Source organism: Limanda limanda, chromosome 12, assembly GCF_963576545.1.
Source record: "Limanda limanda chromosome 12, fLimLim1.1, whole genome shotgun sequence".
NCBI lineage: Eukaryota > Metazoa > Chordata > Actinopteri > Pleuronectiformes > Pleuronectidae > Limanda > Limanda limanda.
Window position 1 is genome coordinate 25,741,201 of NC_083647.1, and position 19,637 is coordinate 25,760,837.

General features: G+C 38.3%; 3 protein-coding genes across 5 annotated transcripts in view; all 3 read left to right on the forward strand.

Moving 5' to 3' along the window:
- klc1a (kinesin light chain 1a) overlaps positions 1–6,629 on the forward strand; it is a 37,885-nt gene extending 31,256 nt beyond the window's left edge. For 2 of the 3 annotated variants that reach the window (XM_061082229.1, XM_061082230.1), the window contains exons 14-16: positions 1,362–1,498; positions 4,269–4,335; positions 5,685–6,629. In XM_061082229.1, coding sequence (XP_060938212.1) covers positions 1,362–1,498; positions 4,269–4,335; positions 5,685–5,750 — 270 coding nt within the window. In that variant the 3' untranslated portion in view covers positions 5,751–6,629. The remainder of the gene's footprint in view (positions 1–1,361; positions 1,499–4,268; positions 4,336–5,684) is intronic. The other variant, XM_061082231.1, reaches the window with a different exon arrangement.
- A 3,083-nt stretch (positions 6,630–9,712) lies between these two features.
- zfyve21 (zinc finger, FYVE domain containing 21) lies at positions 9,713–17,984 on the forward strand. The gene is made up of 7 exons (XM_061082448.1): positions 9,713–9,856; positions 10,866–10,916; positions 11,970–12,138; positions 13,078–13,153; positions 13,362–13,453; positions 14,612–14,742; positions 15,589–17,984. Exons 1-7 carry the CDS (start codon positions 9,728–9,730, stop codon positions 15,622–15,624), a joined length of 684 nt encoding a protein of 227 aa, XP_060938431.1. The 5' UTR covers positions 9,713–9,727; the 3' UTR covers positions 15,625–17,984.
- A 1,304-nt stretch (positions 17,985–19,288) lies between these two features.
- The window catches only part of brf1a (BRF1 RNA polymerase III transcription initiation factor subunit a), a 93,396-nt gene continuing 93,047 nt past the window's right edge, over positions 19,289–19,637 (forward strand). Inside the window, exon 1 of the mRNA XM_061082917.1 lies at positions 19,289–19,348. The gene's annotated coding sequence lies outside the window, so the exon portion shown is untranslated. The remainder of the gene's footprint in view (positions 19,349–19,637) is intronic.

A 19,637-nucleotide genomic window follows, 5' to 3' on the forward strand; every position in this document is an offset into this window, starting at 1 on the left:
TTTTTCCTGTTTCCATCTCAGTGTAAAGACCAGGAGAGAATAAACTAATGAACATAAACAGCTTCATCCTGCTGTTCCACTCCAGTCCAACAGGCGGCAGTAATAATAAACTTAATCATTATGACCCACATTCCAATTCCTCTGAATATCTGCCTCTGCAAAACTTCTAATAACGTCGACATGTTGAAGAACGACTTAAAGAAACTAAACGCATCTTCACGTTTATAATGTTTATAGCTTCACGTAATAATAAAATGAAAACCAGCCCAAGTTGAACAAATAGAAGTGATTTATAAATAAGTGTAAAGTTTAGTTTTAGATGTTCGAAGTGATGAATGTTACTGGAGCAGGTCAGAGTCTGAAATTGATAGAAAAGCATTCGAAGCTCTGCTCAGTTACTCGGGTGTTTTATTTTGTAGACTCTTATGTTGAAGGTAAGTGACACGACAATCATAATAATGATAAATAATCATGATGAACTTTGTTGATACAAGTTAAACATGAATAACTGAAAAGCAGTTTGAAGGTCAAACAACATCAGAATAAAATGTTACAGATGAGAAAAGAATAAAAACTTCACGTCTGTCAGTGAAGATCCGACCCAGGATTTATAAAATCTGTTAAACATCTTCAGTCTTATTAAATCAGCAGCTTATTAAAATCTTTATTAAATCAGCAGCTTCACTGGTTTCTAAACAAGCGTGCACGTGCATTGTGTAATTTTGCACGAGAGATTGTGCACTTTGTATGCATTGTACAAACGTCTGTGTGTGTATTTGCATTTGAAAAGTGTTTCCTGATCTTAAATTCAACACATCATGGTTCATGAATATTAAATTATTATTAAAACCACAGTAGATCACATGTTTCTGCCGAGGACGAACTTTCACTTCAGTCAAATTTCACTAAACACTCACAAATATCAGTCCTGTAAATGTGCTTATTTCATCAAAATACATGAATCATCAAAGAGAAAAGTGAAAACATTAAAAACCTCATCGTCTCACAAAGTTAAAGAAAGTGAAGATGAAACTAAATCCTGGATCTGCCCCCGAAGTGGAATGGATTCTGTCTTGATTCCACATCTGATCTTCAACCTGCCACCACATGCAGCAGCAGATTTTTGTGTTATCTTTCTAACAAACAAACAAACAAACACACAAACACACACACGGACACGGGGGTGAAAACATAACCTCCTTGGTAGAAAGTTCCAGATCCCTGTGAACAGCAGAGCTTCTCCTGTCGGCTTCTTTAGGATCTGAACCAGGACAAACACTGTTGTCAATGCACTGTGTGTGTTACTCTGTGTGTTACTGTGTGTGTCTGTGTGTGTGTGACCCTGTGACCTCTGACCTCAGGAGGGCTCCGGCGCCCTGAAGCGAAGCGGCTCCTTCAGCAAACTGCGAGCGTCGATCCGCCGTAGCAGTGAGAAACTCGTCCGCAAGCTGAAGGGGGGAGGCGGCTCCACGCGGGACAGCGAGCCCAAGAACCCAGGGTAACTATCCCCTCCCACCCTCACCCCCCCCACCCAGACACCTGACAGTCTGACTTTATGCACTGACGACCCGGAGCGAAGCAGCCCCCCCCCCCCTGGAGTCACTAACCCGACGCCTCAGATCGGATCGGCGCCTCTCTGCTGCCCCCACCTGGTTTCACTCTGACGCTGTTTGCACATGAAACGATCGAAGGAGCTTTCACTCATCTGGGCCTCACCCCCACCCCCCCCATCCCCCCACCGCGCCCCCCCCCCCCAACATTGCATGAGCTTCAACTTCTCTTTCCTCACGTCGCTGTTGTAAAGATTTTTATTTTGAATGTTTTGTCCGAAGACAGGAAATCGAACCCCCGAGCGTCCGTCAGCTCCGATTCTCAGGAGGAGGAAACATCTTTAGATCACGTTTACAAAGTTTACAATATTATGGAGGAAAAAAAGTAAATATAGAGTTTAATTTTTTAAATTTTATAAAGATAAGAGAAGGTTGTAGCTGTAATGTGTCAAGAGAGACGGTGCAATTTCTTTAAAAACAATATATATTTTAAGGGAATAATTATCATGACTTTGATAAAAGATCAAAATATTTTGAGGGAACAAATTGTTAAAAGTTGTTTTATCTTGAAAAAAGCTTTTTTAACATTTAATGTAACTTTATTACGTTATGATATTAAGTTACGATATTATCGAGGAAAAGTAAATATAGAGTTTAATTTTTTAAATTTTATAAAGAGAAGGTTGAAAGTGGTAATGTGTCAAGAGAGACGGTGCAATTTCTTAAAAAAATCTATATTTTAAGGAAATAATTATCATGCTTCGATAAAAGATCAAAATATGTTGAGGGAACAAATTGTAAAAAGTTGTTTTATTTTGAAAAAGGCTTTTTTAACATTAACTGTAACTTACATTGTGCTGAAGAGCTTAAAACGAACAAGAGATATTCACCATCTGGTCCTTTATTCTGAAACTTTATATATATATTGTATAGTAACAGATTGAGAAGAAAGTGTAAATGTATTGAGGAAGAAAAACAAAAGAAAATCAAAAGAAATGTTCATTAATCTGAAACTTCTTCAGAAATAAACTTTACTCGTGTTTAGTCTGAATAGATGATTTTTCTTTGAGATCCTCACGATCCAGGAATCTTCCTTTTGTGCTTGTTTTAGAAAATAAAAGTCTGTTTTACTTCCTCAGATAAAAACTTCTCAAACTTTTGGACCAAACATGAAACACGTATTTTAAGAAGCTTCAGATATTTCATTTCCTCGCCTGTTGATCAAACCTGAACAAAGTAGAGACGGAAACCAAAGGAAACTAACGAGCGGTGACTAACTAACGTCTGCTTTGTGAAACGTCTTCTACTCTTCGTGCCTGTGGAACTCTGTTTTATTTTAACTACTAATAAGTTCCATCTATTTATTGCATTTTGTGGCTTTGAACTATTTATTTCAACCTGTTTGAAATATAGTTCACTTTTACTCAGCTTTGGATTTTTATTCTTTTTTCGGGTTGTTTTTATTCTGTGTGTGAATTTTATTCTGAAAACAAACTGCATGGCTGTTTCTGTGGAGGATTTTGTTCTGTGTTGAATTTTTTTATTTATGAATAAATGTTTCCACGTGAATGTTTCCTCGCATGCCTCATCTGTGTGCTCCCTGGTTTCCTGTTTCCTGTTTCCTGTTCTTCTCTGTGGCTCAGTGATGAGGCGATGATTTCACTTCTTCTTCATGTTCATCAGTTCAATGCAGTTTTTAAAACAACACTATGAAACTTGTGCTGAGCAGCAGCGCCCCCTGGTGCCACAGGTTGTCATCACACTGGTTTGGCTTCGTGTCCGAGCAATCAAAGATAAAATTACTGCTTCTTTAAACTTTAATACGTGAACATGGCGCCATCAGGTCGGTCTTCCTCTGCAGTGGAGGTGAAGACTCCAACTCCCATGATCCCTCGCTGCTTCACCACACATAACACTTCATATTACCCATGGTCCTCTGCTTCCTGACCCTGAAGAGCTGCAGCTGTAACAAATCTACCAAACTCTGTTCAGAATCCTTCATGTTTAACAGTTTCCTGCTGAACATTTGAGATAAACTCTGGTTTTTAATAACTTCTGAGTGTTTTTAACTGATCTCAGTTCAGTTTCACTCTTTAGAAAGAAAATAACAGAAGTTTCATATTGTTGCTTTACAGTGAAAACAAGTTAAACTTTATTTCAGCGTTGACAGTTTAATTAAAGTTCATTATCTGCAGCTCAGCAACGTTCACACTGTGACATGAAATTCCTCTTAAATCTGATTCTTATTTAAATGCTCAACAACGGTTTTGCATATAAAAGCATTTAAATAAGCAACAGTTGATACGAGAGACAGAATAATCTGTATTTAAATGAAACTGTGTTTAATGTGGATTTACACTCACACACTATTGTATAATGTTTGTTTAAAACTATCACGTTTCTATGAAGACATTCTGCAGTGTTTGTGTATGTTTCTGTGTGTGTTTGTGTGTGTCTGTGCGTGTGTGTGTGTGTGTGTGTACGTTAACTGACGTGAAAACATTTAAACACTTACGATTCATCATTAAACTTTAATTTACAGATAAGTTCATCTTTAAAACAGTAGAAGACATTTTTAACGTCTTCTGTGAAACTAACCTTTGTGTGTAAATGTCGTTAACAACACAAACATCCCATAATCTCCTCTGAACTAAACTCCTCCCCCCTGACTCTCACCCCCCACCCCCACGCCCCTGCATGTCACTGCTGTGGGTGCAGCATGAAGCGAGCCAGCTCTCTGGGCGTTCTTAACGTGGCGGACAAGGAAGCGAGCGACCACTACCAAGTAAGGAGCCGGAACCCGGGGGTCCGAGGCCAGATCTGCAGGGGGTCGCTGGGGGGGGGGGGAGTTTACTGTTAAGGGAAAGGTCGAAGTTGAATCTCTACAATGTAAAATATGTTTCTATAAAAGAACAAATAACTCCGACAATACATTGACGACACGGTGACCTGTGAGGAAAGAAGTTATGAAATGTTTTAGATTTATATTAAAATCTTCGTCATCTGTCGTCGAGCAAAGAAAGAAAACAAATTAAAAACCAAAAGCACAAGAGAAAGAAACTGAAAGAAGCTTTTTACAGTTAAATTCACTTTCATGAAGATTGAATGTCAATTGATCAATTTGAAACCTGAGGAAGTTTTAAAACTTTACAAATTTAATAAATTCTTTCTTTCCAAATGACAAATCTCATCTATGGATATTTCTTACAATTGTAATAGTAAAGTTGGCGCAATTGAATGTTCAGCCAACAAATTTAAATCTTTTATCTGAAGTTTATAAACTAATGAAAAAAAATAACGAACCAACATTTTCAAACATCCCGAATTTAGTTTATTTAGAATATTTTTACAGTGTTATAAAACCATCTTTTCTGTTGCGTCTTCAAACTCAAACTTTTATCTCTGATTTAATTCACCCAGAAGTTTTAAAAGAACTTTTCTCAGCTTTGGTTCTTTAGTTCTGTTTTTAACGATTTGTCTTCCTCACATTTGTCACTAATTTAATTAAACTAACTTCACACCATCGATAATTTCACTAATCAGCACAAATTACAAACACAGAAAAGAACGAGTAGCCCTGTACACGGCTCACTTTATTAGGAACACCACATGGAGCCTGTGGAGATGTTGACACTTTCCTCGGTCACAGATCAGTTTCCTGTCGGACCACATGACCTCGATCAGCTGATCACTGAGGTCACTGAGGTCACTGAGGTCACTGTCGACTCGGGATCATTATTCTGCAGGAAGTTGTACAAGCTGTGGTTATAGAGGGACGAACATATTCAGGTTGATCCTTTTAATTTGTGTAAAATGTTTTCATGCTCTAATGTACAGAAAACATCACTTTCCTCAGACTGCTGCTGCTCCTCTTTTCAGCCTCTGTCTCTTGGCGACATTTCCTGCAGCTGACCAATCACAGCAGAGGGAGCCGTCTGGCCAATCAGAGAGACCGGAGCTCAAAGTGTTAGAGACAGAGGCTGAAAGAGGAGCTGCAGCAGCGTGATGTGTTTCTCTGAACTAATTAATTAAATTAATCAACGGGAATCTGAGCAGAATAATAATTCTCCTTTGAGTCAGAATCCACGAGTCGGCTTTTTCATCTCGTTTTCTTCTTCGTTTCTTTTCCTCCAGGAACGAAATAATCGTCTGAGGCTGAGTCGCGACCTGAGCGCTAGCCACACCGACCTGGCGCTGTGAAGGTCGCTCGACGAGGTGAGGGGCGGAGCCTGAGAGGTCACCGAGGTCAAGAGAGCTCCGTCATTCGTCCAAACTTCCGCCGCCCCCCCCTTTGCTGTAAATAGGTTGCTGTGGACGCTTCTCATTTCCTTTGTTCTCTCGTTCTCTCGCTGTTCAGGTTTAAATCTTTTCTGCACTTTTACACATTTGAGGTGTTTATTTTTATCCGTCAGTGCAAATGAAGAAACGGGGGGGAAATGAAAATCAATGATTTTGACCTGAGTGTTTTTTCTTTGTTCATCTTTTCTGTCTGTTTTATTTTTGTGCGTTTACTGTACGTTAGTCGGTTTTAATCGCCCGAGTTAAAAACAGTTTTTTGCTCAGCGATTCCCAGTCTGTACTTTCTATATTAATTAGAAACCCTTCAGGACACTTCTCTTTGGAACCTGCAGGGGGCGCTCACGTCTCCTCGACCTTCCATCATGTGGCGACTGTAGATTTTGCCTTTTGACGTATGAAGATCTATGTTTACATTTGGGTGTATTGTGTAAATGATGTTTTATTTGTTTCTGCTCTGAAGAGTTTTGTTTCTCTTGAAGTTTGTAAAAAGTCTCGAGATCCGAATCACGACGGCTCGTCTCTGCGTCAGAGGAAAGAGGCGGAGTCTGTTGATCCATCGACTCCGCCTCCTCAGGACGGAGGATGTAGTTTCACACACTGACCGAAAAGTTCAAAACACTTTTACACAGTCGGACAACACTTTACCTGAGTGAAGTGGAACAAATCCAACCAAACTTATTTAAAGAAACTTATTATCATGCAAATAATGATTCCTGAGCATTTTCAGAGGAAACTTAAGTTGCCATTTTAAAATATGTATATTTGCTTTTTACCAAAATAAAAGAGGCTTGTTATTACTAATTAGATTCATAGTTTTATTAAAGATAACCTTTATAAACCAGCGATTAACCTTGTTTTTTAAAACTGGAATTTAATGTAGATAAAAACAAATAGATTTACAGCAAAGTTTATATAGAATCTGACTAAAACTAAGAGTTAGTTTTATCAACCTTAATTAAATTACATTTTTTATCTTATACTGGTCAGAAGCTGAAACCCAATGAATCAAACTGAAGGATGAAGATCGATGGTAAATTGTGTTTGTCTGAGATTTAGAAATAGTTCGAGCTGGTTATCGTTTGAGTTTTTATTTATTTTAGAGCCAGACAGAAAAACAAATGTTTCCACTGTTACAAATAAATCACTTTGCCCGTAGTTACTAAAATAATCATTTTCCAAACTTTTCAGTCTTCACTAAAACACAAAGTACTCAGATTACTCTGATCAGGTTTAACTGTTCACGATTTGTACCAAAACAACTTCAGATTGATTTTAAATCTAAAACAGACGAAACCTGGATTTTATTTTTATCTCGATTGAAGGAAGTTTTCAGCCAGTTTCACCGGAAACATCAGGCTGATAAAAAACAAGTTATTTTATTTTAATGCCGAAATAATCAAATCCGATTTGTGATGCATTTGCTGAGATGTTTTTATTTTGAACGATAGTTTTTAATGCAGAAGTTTGACGAGTGTGTAGTTTTTGTCAGGATTGTGCAATAAGTCTGACGTGAGCTTCATTAATTAAAAACTCTTTTCTGATTCTGATCCTAAATCTGATAATTAATTGACGTCTGAACCGAGGCAGAGTTTTTAAATGAAGGAATCAAACCAAACACATTATAATTATTCATTATCTCCCTTCTCTTCTCCTAAAACATTTTCTATGTCCAAACTAACAAATAAAATAAATATGAAGCCCTGAAAATGTAAATATACAGTAAAATCTGAGTAGATTAAATAACTTGAATATTATTGATAAGCTTTTTTTCCTTCTGTGCCTGGAATGATTTAGTGATTTTAGATTTAAATCTGATTGTTTTTCTTTGTGAGGATGATTTTATTGACGAGTCGAGTTTGTTGACTGTTGATCAGTCGGCTCATCAAACTGCTTTTATAAAATCGCTGTTGTCTTAATGTAGAAGTTCTGCAAAGTATCGAGGCACATAACTCATGTTTCATGGTTCTGACGAGTGGAGCAACAGTTTGAGCAACGACGAGTTTCAAAAGATCAGATCATGTTCACAGTAAAATGTGAAGATTGTTACAAAGGTCATTTTCTTTATACTCTTGTTAAAACTTGTTTTTTTGTGTGTGCTTTAATTGAATATATAAAGTAAAGTTACAGATGCTGTTGCACAACTTTAGGACAAAGTTTCTTCAAACTGTTGCTCGAGAAACGTACAAGTAACTGGAAGGAAAGTGGAAACTTCGAACCAGATTTAAAACTCAGATCCTTCGTGAGCGGTGATGACGTGAATGTAAAGTTCGGATTTATTAAAGCACAGAAACGTCTCTTTGGACTTTGTGTGATTTTCTTGTTGAAACAGTAAAAGTTTGTTTCTACATGTGGTCGATTTGATTTGATCTGAAACGCCTGTGGACCATGTTGTTGTGTGGAGCTGTGACGTGAACGGTCGGACAAAGTTCATCCTTAAATCAGGATAAAGAATAAACACAGCGCCCTCTATCACCCCCGAGATGAACTGCAACAATATCTATCGAACTATAACACCAGCTACACATGTGATATTATGTCAATACTTCATGTGTATTCATTGAACGCACAAATCAAGGACCCAAATCTTTATTTATTAGATGCGTCATTACCATGGCAACATATTGGACCCTCCTCTTTTACAGCTCCACGAATCACAAGCTCTTTTTTTTTTTTGTGACGTTACAGTTTTACAAAATACAAAGGTAAAAGTTTCCCCTCTTTGTGTTAAATATGAAATAAAGCCGTCTCTTTGTTTTGACTTTGTATTCACAGTAAATAAATGTTCCTGGATGAGACTGGTCACATGTGATGCTGCTTGTGTTTTCTCACTGCTGCTCCCCCGCTCACATGTAGTAGCATGTAGCGTGTAGCGTGTGCTGGTGACCTGCACATGGAAACATGAAGTAGATGTAGCAGAGACTATAAGTTTGAACTCATCATAATATTTGCACCTGAGTAGTTTTATGAGTCTCTGGGATTCTGAGGATTTTGAAAAACATGAACAAATGATTGTTAATTTAAATGAATTGGAAGAAAAAACTTTAGTCAAATTAAAGAATGTGAATTTATTTTAATTTCATCTTCACACTATGGGTTAACAGGTGATGTGACTTAGTGCCCCCTGCTGGACATTACTGACCTCTGTTCATGTTTGATACAGTCAGTTGATTATAATTTATAAAATGTCAGTTTTGTTTTCATGAAAAAATAAACACAACTCATATAAGTGTAGTTGAGCCAAAGTATTGAGTATTATAGAGTAAAAATACTCAAGTACAGTGATTGAATAAAATTGAATAAAAGTGAAAACCTGTATTTGAGCCTTGAAAGCCACGTTAAAGCAAATGTTTTGTATATATATATGTAAATGTATGTATTTTATTACATTTTCATAGTGTATTGTTTATATTATACATTATGATATATTATATACAATTACCTTATATTTGACTATATTTCATTATTATATTACATTATATTATTTAATATTTCATTATCATATGGTATATATTGTTTGATTATATTATACAATAGTAAATTATTTTGTATCATATGATATTATAATATGTTCCATTATATTATGTTGTATTGTATTATATTATACTAAAGTATATTCCATTATTATATTATATTATATTTCATCCATATACTTATTTTAATATATTTTACCTTATTTCTTTCTGAATGTGTTTTTCCTGCAATTGTGTTTATTTATTAATTAATTTTTCATTGTTGTAAAAACCAAAACCCTCCACTCGTCCCATCGCACCACGTGACTCGATCTCTGCGCTGTGGTTGGTCGCTGCTGCCGTCACTCAGGGAGGAGGGGGCGTGTCGGCACGGTGTTAGCTGGGCGGGGACTGGAGCGCAGAAGGAAGATGTCCGCCGCGGTGCCTGACGGGAAGAAGCTGGTCCGCAGCCCCAGCGGCCTGCGCATGGTTCCGGAAGCCGGAGCCTTTACGTGCCCGTTCTCCCAGGAAGAGCCGCGCTGGGTGCCCGACAGAGAGGTGAGCCACACGGGGGGAGAACAGCGGCGACACGGAACAGCCGCCGGAGCTCCGAGCAGCTAGCTGAATGCACTGCGCGCTTTCCGCTCCACTCCTTCACAATAAAACGTCACTACAGTAACAGCAGGAAAGGACAGGATCACTCTGATCTAACATTTATTTTTTTATTTTTTTATCTTCTCTGTCACTTAATATTTATTATCGTGAAAATTACTCATTGATTCTACGTTTGCTCACATTCAAGTTCCTTTACTTCCTGAAAAGTTAAGATATTTTCTCACTATTAATCATTATCAGCATGTCTTTGTGAGAGGACTTTTATTTTGTCGGCTGTGTGAACTTCCGGTCCGCACGGCTCTGTGTCAGTATCTCGGCCTCTGAGCTGAAACGATGAAAACAGACGGAGCGTCACTAACCAGCTGGTTAACACAACACACACTGGTTAACACAACACACACACTGGTTAACAAGCATGTTAACACAAACACACACACACTAGTTAAACAACACACACAGGTGTTAACGTCTTTAACCAGTTGTCAGACGCAGTTTATTTTCGTTAGATCGATAACGAATAACTCTGCTCCATGCTAACTGTGTGTGTCTGTGTGTGTGTAGAGAGGGTGTGTGTGTATGGTTTGCATGTGTGTTTGTGTGTATTGTGTTGTGTGTGTGTGTATGGTTTGCATGCGTTCTGTTGTGTATGTGTTGTGTGTTTGTGTGCGTTGTGTGTGTTTGTGTGTCACAGTTTAATCTCAGTTAATCATTTATCCTCTGAACAGGATCAATCTGGTGTTTGTCATGAAAGTGAATCTGCTTCAACTCTTCAATGTGTTTTTTTAAATACAGTAAATCACAGTAATGTTGGTTTTTAAATCACATTTATTAACAAGCTGAACATTGATCATATTTTCCTGAAAGTTCTAACATAGTTTCTTCTGTTTTGCCACTTTTACAAACTGTTGAATGTCCTCAGCAGGTTGTGTAACTTCCTGTTTGTGTCCTCCAGTGTGCGAGGTGTATGCAGTGTGACACCAAGTTCGACTTCATCAGAAGAAAGGTCCGTCTCCCCCCCCACACACACACACACACAAGTCTCAGGCTCTTCTGACTCTACACAACAACACACACAAGTTTTACTGAACAATACACAACTTTAATTTATGTCTTTAAAACCTGAAATAATGATTTTTCCCTCCACTCGTCTTCTGCTCATTTATCTTGTTATGAAAACTCATCTCAGGCTCCAGGTGACGTCTGCTCGTTTCCCTGACTCACCAGCAAAGGTTTTAAACGTATACAAACAGTTTAAAAATACAAATTACAGAACAGATACATGGAATTAAAGAGATTTAGTGAAGACACTAAGAAACAGCAGTTTTCAGATTAAAGAATAATAATTGTACATTTATTTAATGCAGTCTTTCAAGACACCAAAGACACCTTGTTATATGTTATATATATATATTACATACATTAGGATTAGGAGACATAAACACAACAAATAACACAAGAGTAGTTAAAAAGTCGAACCAGAGTCTATCTTGATATTTTTCCTTTACAATACAATCATTTATTTTCCTCTTGGATTATTAAAAATACAAATTACAGAACTGATACATGAAATTAAAGTGATTTAGAATAAAACACTAAAAAACAGCAGTTTTCAGATTAAAGTAAAATCACCTATCTTAACATCATAATAATTATAGATTTATTTAATGCAGCCTTTAGAGACACACAAAAGACACCTAACATAACATAGTTTTGTTATTTATATTACATACATTAGGATTAGGAGACACAAACACATCAACACAACAAATAGCACAAGAGTAGTTAAAAAGTCAAACCTGAGTCTCTTGATATTTATCCTTTACAATACAATAAAAAATGTTCCTCTTTGATTATTAAAATGCAAATCCAGTGTAAAGAAGTTAAACTAACGCCTCAGTCGTGGTCCTGATGCAGCTCAGTGTTTCTCCTCTGATGCACCAACAACACAACTTATTGTTACATATTCCATGGATTGTGTTTACACAGGTTTACCTTTGATTTTAGCAGCAAACTGAAACATGTAAAGTGTAAAGTTGACGTGTGCGTTGTCCTGCAGCATCACTGCCGGCGCTGCGGCCGCTGCTTCTGTGATAAGTGCTGCAGCAGGAAGGTGGCGCTGCCGCGCATGTGCTTCGTGGATCCGGTGCGACAGTGCAGCGAGTGCAGCCTGGTGTCGCAGAAGGAGATGGAGTTCTTCGACAAGCAGCTCAAAGTTCTCCTGGGAGGTCAGAAGGTCAAACTGTTACACGTGTTATCTATTTGTTATTTGTGTCACAACCTCAGGCAGAGTTTAAATTCTGTGTGCTTCTTTTTTTTTTATTAAATTAAAGGATTGTGGGGGAATATTTTCTGCACATTTACCAAACCTCAGTGTTTAAGGAGCCAGTAGAAAAATGAAATCGGACAAAAACATCAAATATCTTTAAATGAGAAGCTACAACCAGAAGAAGTTCATTAAAACATTTATCAATTATCTAGTAAATAACAAATCATTTTAATTTAAATATTTACAGTTGCAAGTACAAGTACAGGAAGTTGATTCATGTAAAGTAAACAACAGGAAGTTGTGGTTTCATGACGTCGTCCGTCTCTGAGGATCAAAAGTTCACTTCAGAGAGTGAATATTAATATTTTGATGTCACTTCCTGTTTAATGTGGAGTTAAATTATATCCACACACGTCACATGACACAGGAAACAGAAATACAATAGAAATTATCTCTGTGATAATCGGTAAGAGCTCCTCCTCCTCCTCCTCCTCCTCGTCCTCCTCCTCCTCCTCGTTTTCCTCCTCCTTCTCCTCCTCCTCCTCCTCCTCCTCCTCCTCCTGCTCCGATAATCTGTTGTGCTGTTGTTGAGTGTGTGTCAGTGTGTAGCTATAAATACACAACAGATCCATCAGCAGCCTGGAGGCGGACGAGGGGCCTGTGATGTGAAGCCTGGTGATTTATTGATGATTGATTTATCAATATCTGATGAAGAGGAAGAGGAAAAGTTGACAAGATTGAAGAATTCATATAAATATTTTCAGTTTTTCTATTTTTCTATAAATCTTTGATACTTTAGGAAATACAATTTGCTGATGAATCCGCTGATCGTCTTTCTGTCAGGTGGAAGTTTGCAGAGTTGACTTCATCTGTTTCTCTCTCTGTTTCCTGTTTCCAGGCGGAACTTTCCTCGTGACTCAGGGGACGTCAGAGAAGTCGGAGACGATGACGTGTCGTCTCTCCAACAACCACAGGTCAATCTCCTTCTTTACTTTCTATTGTCGGAATAAGACGCTGATATGCAAACAGCATTTTCTGATTAACTTCACCTGAAGCTGTAAATAATCAAGAATCAGATCCCATGCAGCTCCTCTGGATCCGTCCTGGAGAACGTCCAGAATGCCGTGGCGTTCTGAAAGCAGCTCCAGACTCAGATTTGTGTTTCTCTGATCCGAACGCCAGGTATCTGTTCCTGGACGGAGAAAGCCACTTCGAGGTGGAGTTGACTCGGATGTCCACCATGCAGATCCTGACGGACGGGACGAGTCCAGGAGGTGAGACTGATCCTGAACCAGGGAACTCAACCACAAGAATGAGTTTAGATCAAACTTTCAGTGCCTGTTGCTGATGGGTTTAAACGTCTGTTAGTCTCTTTATAAAGTTAGAAAAGTCTTTCCACTGTGTAGATGAGAACCTCCGAGCTGCTCTCCTCCTGTAAATGATTGTGATGTTCTTCTTCTTTTAATGGATCCACTAACAAACTGCTGATTCTCTTCACGAACACTGAAACACTAACGGTTTCTCCTCGGCTGCTGTGACTCTTCCTCCTCTGGACTCAGAGAATGACATTCACACTTACACCAGTCTGCTGGACAGTCACTGTGTATCTGAAGGTTAGCTGTGGTGCACCCCCCCCCCCCCCCCCCCCCACGTCTTTTCAGCCCGTCTGTTCATTTCTCCACATCTGGATTCATCTGTGTTCACATCTGTCTGCATGAAGCTGTCTGCTCCTTCTGCAAGTCAATGACAAAATGCCTAAAATGCTTATTTCCCAGTTTTGTCTGATCGATGATGTAAAAAACCCAAAATACTAAATTGACAATTAGGTAAAATCTCTTTTCTGGGTAATGTAGATTTCACATCAGTAATTAAACGGAATCATCTCAAAGAGGAATCACAAAACAAACAACTGTTGCTTCTGAGAAACTCTTTTTCTGACAGTTTGCATGTCGTCTTCTGTTTCCTGCCTCGTGCCTCTGTGTCTCATCCTGTTTTCATTTTGTGTTTCATCGTTGTTGTTGCATCTGTGTGTTTGTGCATGCTTCTCTTTAAAGGGTTTGTTGTTGGTTGTGTTGCGGCTGAGCTGTTGTGTGAAGAACCACTGATGTCAAATGATATTTAAACACATCATCAAATAACCTGCAGCTCAGCTGAAAGCGTTTTTTCTGTTGTGTCTTTTAAACAGAAGTTTAAAAATATTCAGTTTGATATGATGGAAGAAAAAAGGCAGAAAAAAACTTAACGAATTCAGCTTTTTGTTTTGTTTTTTTGCATGATAAAAAATCAAATCAACAAATAACTGACTTGCAGCTCTAGAGTAATGTTAATGAAAAGAGGCTCATACAAGTCTCTGTGTGTGTTGTGCGTGTGTTATGTGTTATGTGTGTGTGTGTGTGTGTGTGTGTTGTGTGTGTGTGTCTGTGTGGGTGCAGGGGGGACGTCTCGGGCCAGCGGTATGCTGCTCCACTACAAGCCGATGGGCTCCCAGGACTCGCAGCAGCTCCGCCTGGAGGCAGCGGACGACAAGAAGGTCGCTGCGCTGTGGTTAGCTGCAATGCACAAGGTACGGCTAGTTAGTGAGTTAGTTAATTAGTTAGTTCAGTAGTTAGTTCCGTAGTTTGTATGTTCGTTAGTTAGTGTGTTGGCCCATGATGGCAAAATAAGACTCTGTATTTGTAAATTTGAGACGTAGTTTACGAACAATGTAAAAGTACCAACATAACCATGGTTAGCTGGTGAGTGAGTTGGTTGGTCAGCCAGCTAGTTAATTAGTTAGTTCAGTAGTTAGTTCCGTAGTTAGTATGTTCGTTAGTTAGTGTGTTGGCCCCAGATGGCAAAAATAGACTGTATTTGTAAATATTAGACGTAGTTTACGAACAATGTAAAAGTACCAACATAACCATGGTTAGTTAGTGAGTGAGTTGGTTGGTCAGCCAGCTAGTTAATTAGTTAGTTCAGTAGTTAGTTTGAAAGTTAGTTAGTTATTTAATTAGTTCAGTAGTAGGTTAGTTATTTAGAAAGTTAGATAATTTGATAGTTAGTTATTTAGTATGTTCGTTAGTCAGTATGTTTGGCCCACAATGGCAAAAATAAAAGTCTGTATTTGTAAATATGTTTAGGAACAATGTAAAAGTACCAACATGACCTGTCCTCTGGCGCCCCCTTCAGGCCAGAGATCAGATTTGTTCCCTCACAACTAATCAGGATATAAAATGGAAAAGTAGGTTCAGGATTTAATTTAATTCCTTGTTCTCCTGAGTGACAGCAGCTCTTCATCTTACTGTTGTTCTCCCACAATAAAAACATGATCATTGAAGACATTAAAATGTTGGTTTCTACGTTTTAAAATCAGGTTTTATGAACAATAAATCTCACATTGTATTCTTACGTTGTATTTTAAATCTTACAGGCGGCCAAGCTGCTGTACGAGTCTCGGGACCAGTGACGTGCGGCGCTCCAGCGGGTCGCACCACCCAGCACACACCCAAGTGTTCTGTCCCCGTCGCACCGGGGGTTCGATATCTTTTGGATTTGTATCAACGCCAGTTCTGCTTCTGCTTCTGATTCCTCCTCGGTTCTTATTATCATGCTAATTTTTTCAACAAAGAAATGTTTATAGAGAAAAAACAAACTTTATTACCTCTTTAACCAGTGCATCATGTTTACCACACGTAGGCAGTTTTTGCTTTATGATTTATGATTTATGATTTCATGCTGCGTCTTTGCCAAGTCTTGAAAAGGAGATTCTTTAAAGGGACTTTCCTGGTTTAATTCAAATGTAGTAACACATGAATCAGGGGATGCAGCATTAACGTTTCAACATAACAGTGTAGTCACTACTTTCTTTTTCCAAGTTAAACTTTGACGTCTGTGACTTTATTTCATTATCCGTCTTTCACGATGACACACTAACTTTATATGCTGCTGTTTATTATCCGTGTGCGTGAAGGAGGATTTTATTTCCTGGTAGAAGTGATGAGTCACTTTCTTGATCCCTGTGGGGACGTTTTGGGTTGTTTGTTTTTTTTGCTCAAGGGACCTTCAGCAGATCTTCCAGATTAAACCTGGTCGCCCGCAGGTTAAAGGACAGATCCGCCTTAAATCCCTTTAATGAGGAGAGAGAGCGGCCAAGTGTAATTTACAGCACATACAGGAAGTCTTGAAAGGCATTCTGGGAAATGTAGGTTCCTCTAACGGGAGCAGAGGCAGGAAACTTTCAGAATAATCCCTGAAATGCAAAGAACATCACAGATTCATTCACTTTCTATAAAAGTCAGGCGGTGGATCTTTCTTTTAATCGTGCGACCGTTATAGATTTAGATTTTTAAAACGTTCCGGTGACACTTGAACGTTTTCAGTAACTTTTCTCTCTGCTCCAAGTATTTACAGATTAAACTCTGGAGGAAGCGACGGATTCTTCACTGATTCTAGTGAAACACAGTTAATGCTTTAAATGTAGTTTCATGTATTGGAAGTTTTGTACGAGCTATTTTGTTTAATATTCCTACTTTAACACAAGTTGTGTTCGTACTTATGTAATTTTTTAATCTGAGGTATGACGATAGTTTTTGTAAAACTTGTATACAGCTCTTCCTTTTCTCCTTTTTCACATTTTTGTCCTCGTCATCGTGCAGAGACGCGAGCTCGACAGGTTGTTAGTTGTGCTTCCGGGGAAATATTAAAAACAGAAATTTAGTGTTGACACAGATGGTGAAGGGGTAAATTAAATTTCAACCAGAGCAAGAAGGAGTTTACTTTTGTGCTGCAGCTTTCTGTGTTTCTGAAAATCAGATTCCAACTTCACGTCGTCGATATTTAAGGTTCAACGTTCACAGATCAATTCCCTGACGTTTGTTATCTCGTTCCTTTCAAGTTCCCTCGTAAAGTTGTGAAGAAAAAGATTTGAGCCACAATTTGACGCTAAATCAACACGTGCATCTGTAACATTCACAACCTCGAAAATACATTTTAGCTTTAACATGAAGTGAATGTGTGGATTTAACAGATTCATTCGAGATGATGCAAGATTGTGAATTAAGCTCAAGTGTTGGGACACAACTCAGTTTTTGGCTCAGGAGATTTAACTGTTAAACTTTATTGACAGTGAACATGATGACAAACCAACTCCACCTGCTGAGGAAGACAATGATGTGCAGTGGAAATCTGCTCAGTGGACTTTCAGATTAATTCACGACCTTAGATCCGATCCAACACCCCAGTGAAAAGTGTAAAATGATAAATGTACAGTTTTGCTTCAGTCGCTGACACTTGGTGCTTTAAGTAAATTCTTGTTTTTTTTAAATCCTGCCTGCACCCGCGTGTCTTCCCTTCCTGTCTGAGCTTGAAGACGCTTTCGGGTTTAACGCCGCTCCGACCGGTTTGTCGACTTTCTCGTCGCACGGAGTGAAAACTGCTTCCTCCTCCTCCTCCTCCACTTTGTAACGTAAAGTTTATTTTTATATGCTGCTCACCTAAGAATTAAAAATCCCGTTGTCGCTTGGATCGAGGCTCCAGATGGAAGAGGGAGGAGGAGGGCGTGAGGATCTGAGGAAACAGTCGGGGGTTCGATGTCGATTCTCTTCCATTGTACTTCTGTTTGCTTGTGGAGATTATTATCTGCACAGTTTCTGTTGTACGTTTGCACCACCTGTGAAATCACCAAGTTCGTGTTGGCACCCCTCCCCCCCCCACTATGTGACTTCTGCCCCTTTTCATCCCACGTCTGGTTTTTATTCTTCTGAAAATGCTTCACTTCACCTCCTGTTGGTTTGTTCTGTTGAGAATAAAAAGAAGTGTTTATACGTCTGTGGTGTTTTGTGTCGTTTGGACGAACGAGAGAGAGAGAGAAACACACGGATTCAACAGATTCTCACTTTAACTCATCAGCTGATCCTCGTGACAATCACTGACCGACAAAACCAGCTCAAACCAGGTCAACTGACAAGGAACCTAACGTTGATTTAAAAAACTACAATAGACAAATTTAAAACAGAGAGAAAAAGTATATACAAGAAGAAATAAAACTGGATAAAAAGATAACAAATGGATAAATGAAATAAAATATGCATGTCGTCAATCTTCATCTTATCAAACAGTTTTACTTTTTAATTCAATTAACACTGACTGAATGAAAGAAAGATTTTTTTTTAATCAATCGCACTTTACCTGTGAAGCACTTTCACACAGGTTAGTTCAAATTTCCCTCACTGTTATCTCAATAAACTAAATTAACTTTTTTAATTATGTTAAAAGTGTTTTATATAATTGAAATTTTATTTCATTGTATATTATTTATTTCTTATTTTTCTTATTTTATTAATTTTATCTTAGAAAAATAAATAAAATGAAATATGCATGTTGTCTATCTTCATCTAATCAAACAGTTTTACTATTTAAACCAATTAAGACTGACAGTTAGATATGAAAAGTAGCTACAACTAATGAGTGGAACAAACACTAAATGAAAGAAATATTTTATTTTATCCGATCAATCAATTGCACTTTAATAGTGAAGAACTTTCACACAGGTCAGTTCCAAGTGCTTCACTGTTATTTCAATAAACTAAATTAACTATTTTAATTATACGTTAAAGGTATTTTATTTCATTTTTCTTTTGTTTTATTTCATTGTATTTTATTTTTTAATTATTTTTATTTTATTTTATTAATTTTATTTTAGTATGTGAACCAGATCCGTTAGACTTCACTGTCACTGTGAGACGTACCATTAAAAGAAAGGGGAGGGGAGTTCTTTCCCGATTTGAACGATTATTAATTCGATTTAAAAGATTATTATTTTTTCCTCTAACACTCATCATTAAACATTAACTAATTCCTACGTCACTATTTCAAAGTCAAACCTCAGTCACGTGCTTTATTTTAATCGGACGTTTATCCCTCGGTAGACCCCGCCCCCTCGCACCCCCCTCCTCTGAGCCGAGGTGGTATGGTCCGTGTCTCCGGCAGCAGAGCACATGTGTGTGTTGATCTGAGGTTTGTGTTATTTTACACGCACACAGACACACACACTGAGGAACACGTTCAGCACAGTACAACTTATGAAAGGAAATTTTAAGTTATTAAAACCAGTAAAGCGAGTTGCTATAGGAACCATCGAGACTCTGGACTTCAGCTGAAGTGTCAACGTGTCCGCTGCTGTTCCGCTGAAGGTACGTGCACCATGTGTGTGTGTATGTGTGAGTCTGTGCATGTGAGGGAGTGTGTGTGTGTGTGTGTGTCTGTGTCAGATTGTTTTAATTCAAACTCTCCTGGTTGTAGGTTGTAGTTCCGGGTTAAAGTCTCAGTGAGTGTTAGCTTCTCCGTTAGCTTCGATCAGCTGTTAGCGGCTAACGGCTCCGGACACACACACACACACACACACACAACTTGTTGGTTCCTTGAAGAAGAAGCAGAAGAAATAGAAGAAGAAGAGGACTTCCGGTCTGTGGCTGACTCCAT

Excerpts from the sequence above, each read along its gene's own strand:
- zfyve21 (XM_061082448.1), top strand. The coding sequence starts at position 9,728 with ATGTCCGCCGCGGTGCCTGACGGGAAGAAGCTGGTCCGCAGCCCCAGC. Across the intron at positions 13,154-13,361 it reads CGTCTCTCCAACAACCACAG|GTATCTGTTCCTGGACGGAG; the intron begins GTCAATCTCCTT and ends TCCGAACGCCAG. Across the intron at positions 14,743-15,588 it reads GGTTAGCTGCAATGCACAAG|GCGGCCAAGCTGCTGTACGA; the intron begins GTACGGCTAGTT and ends TAAATCTTACAG.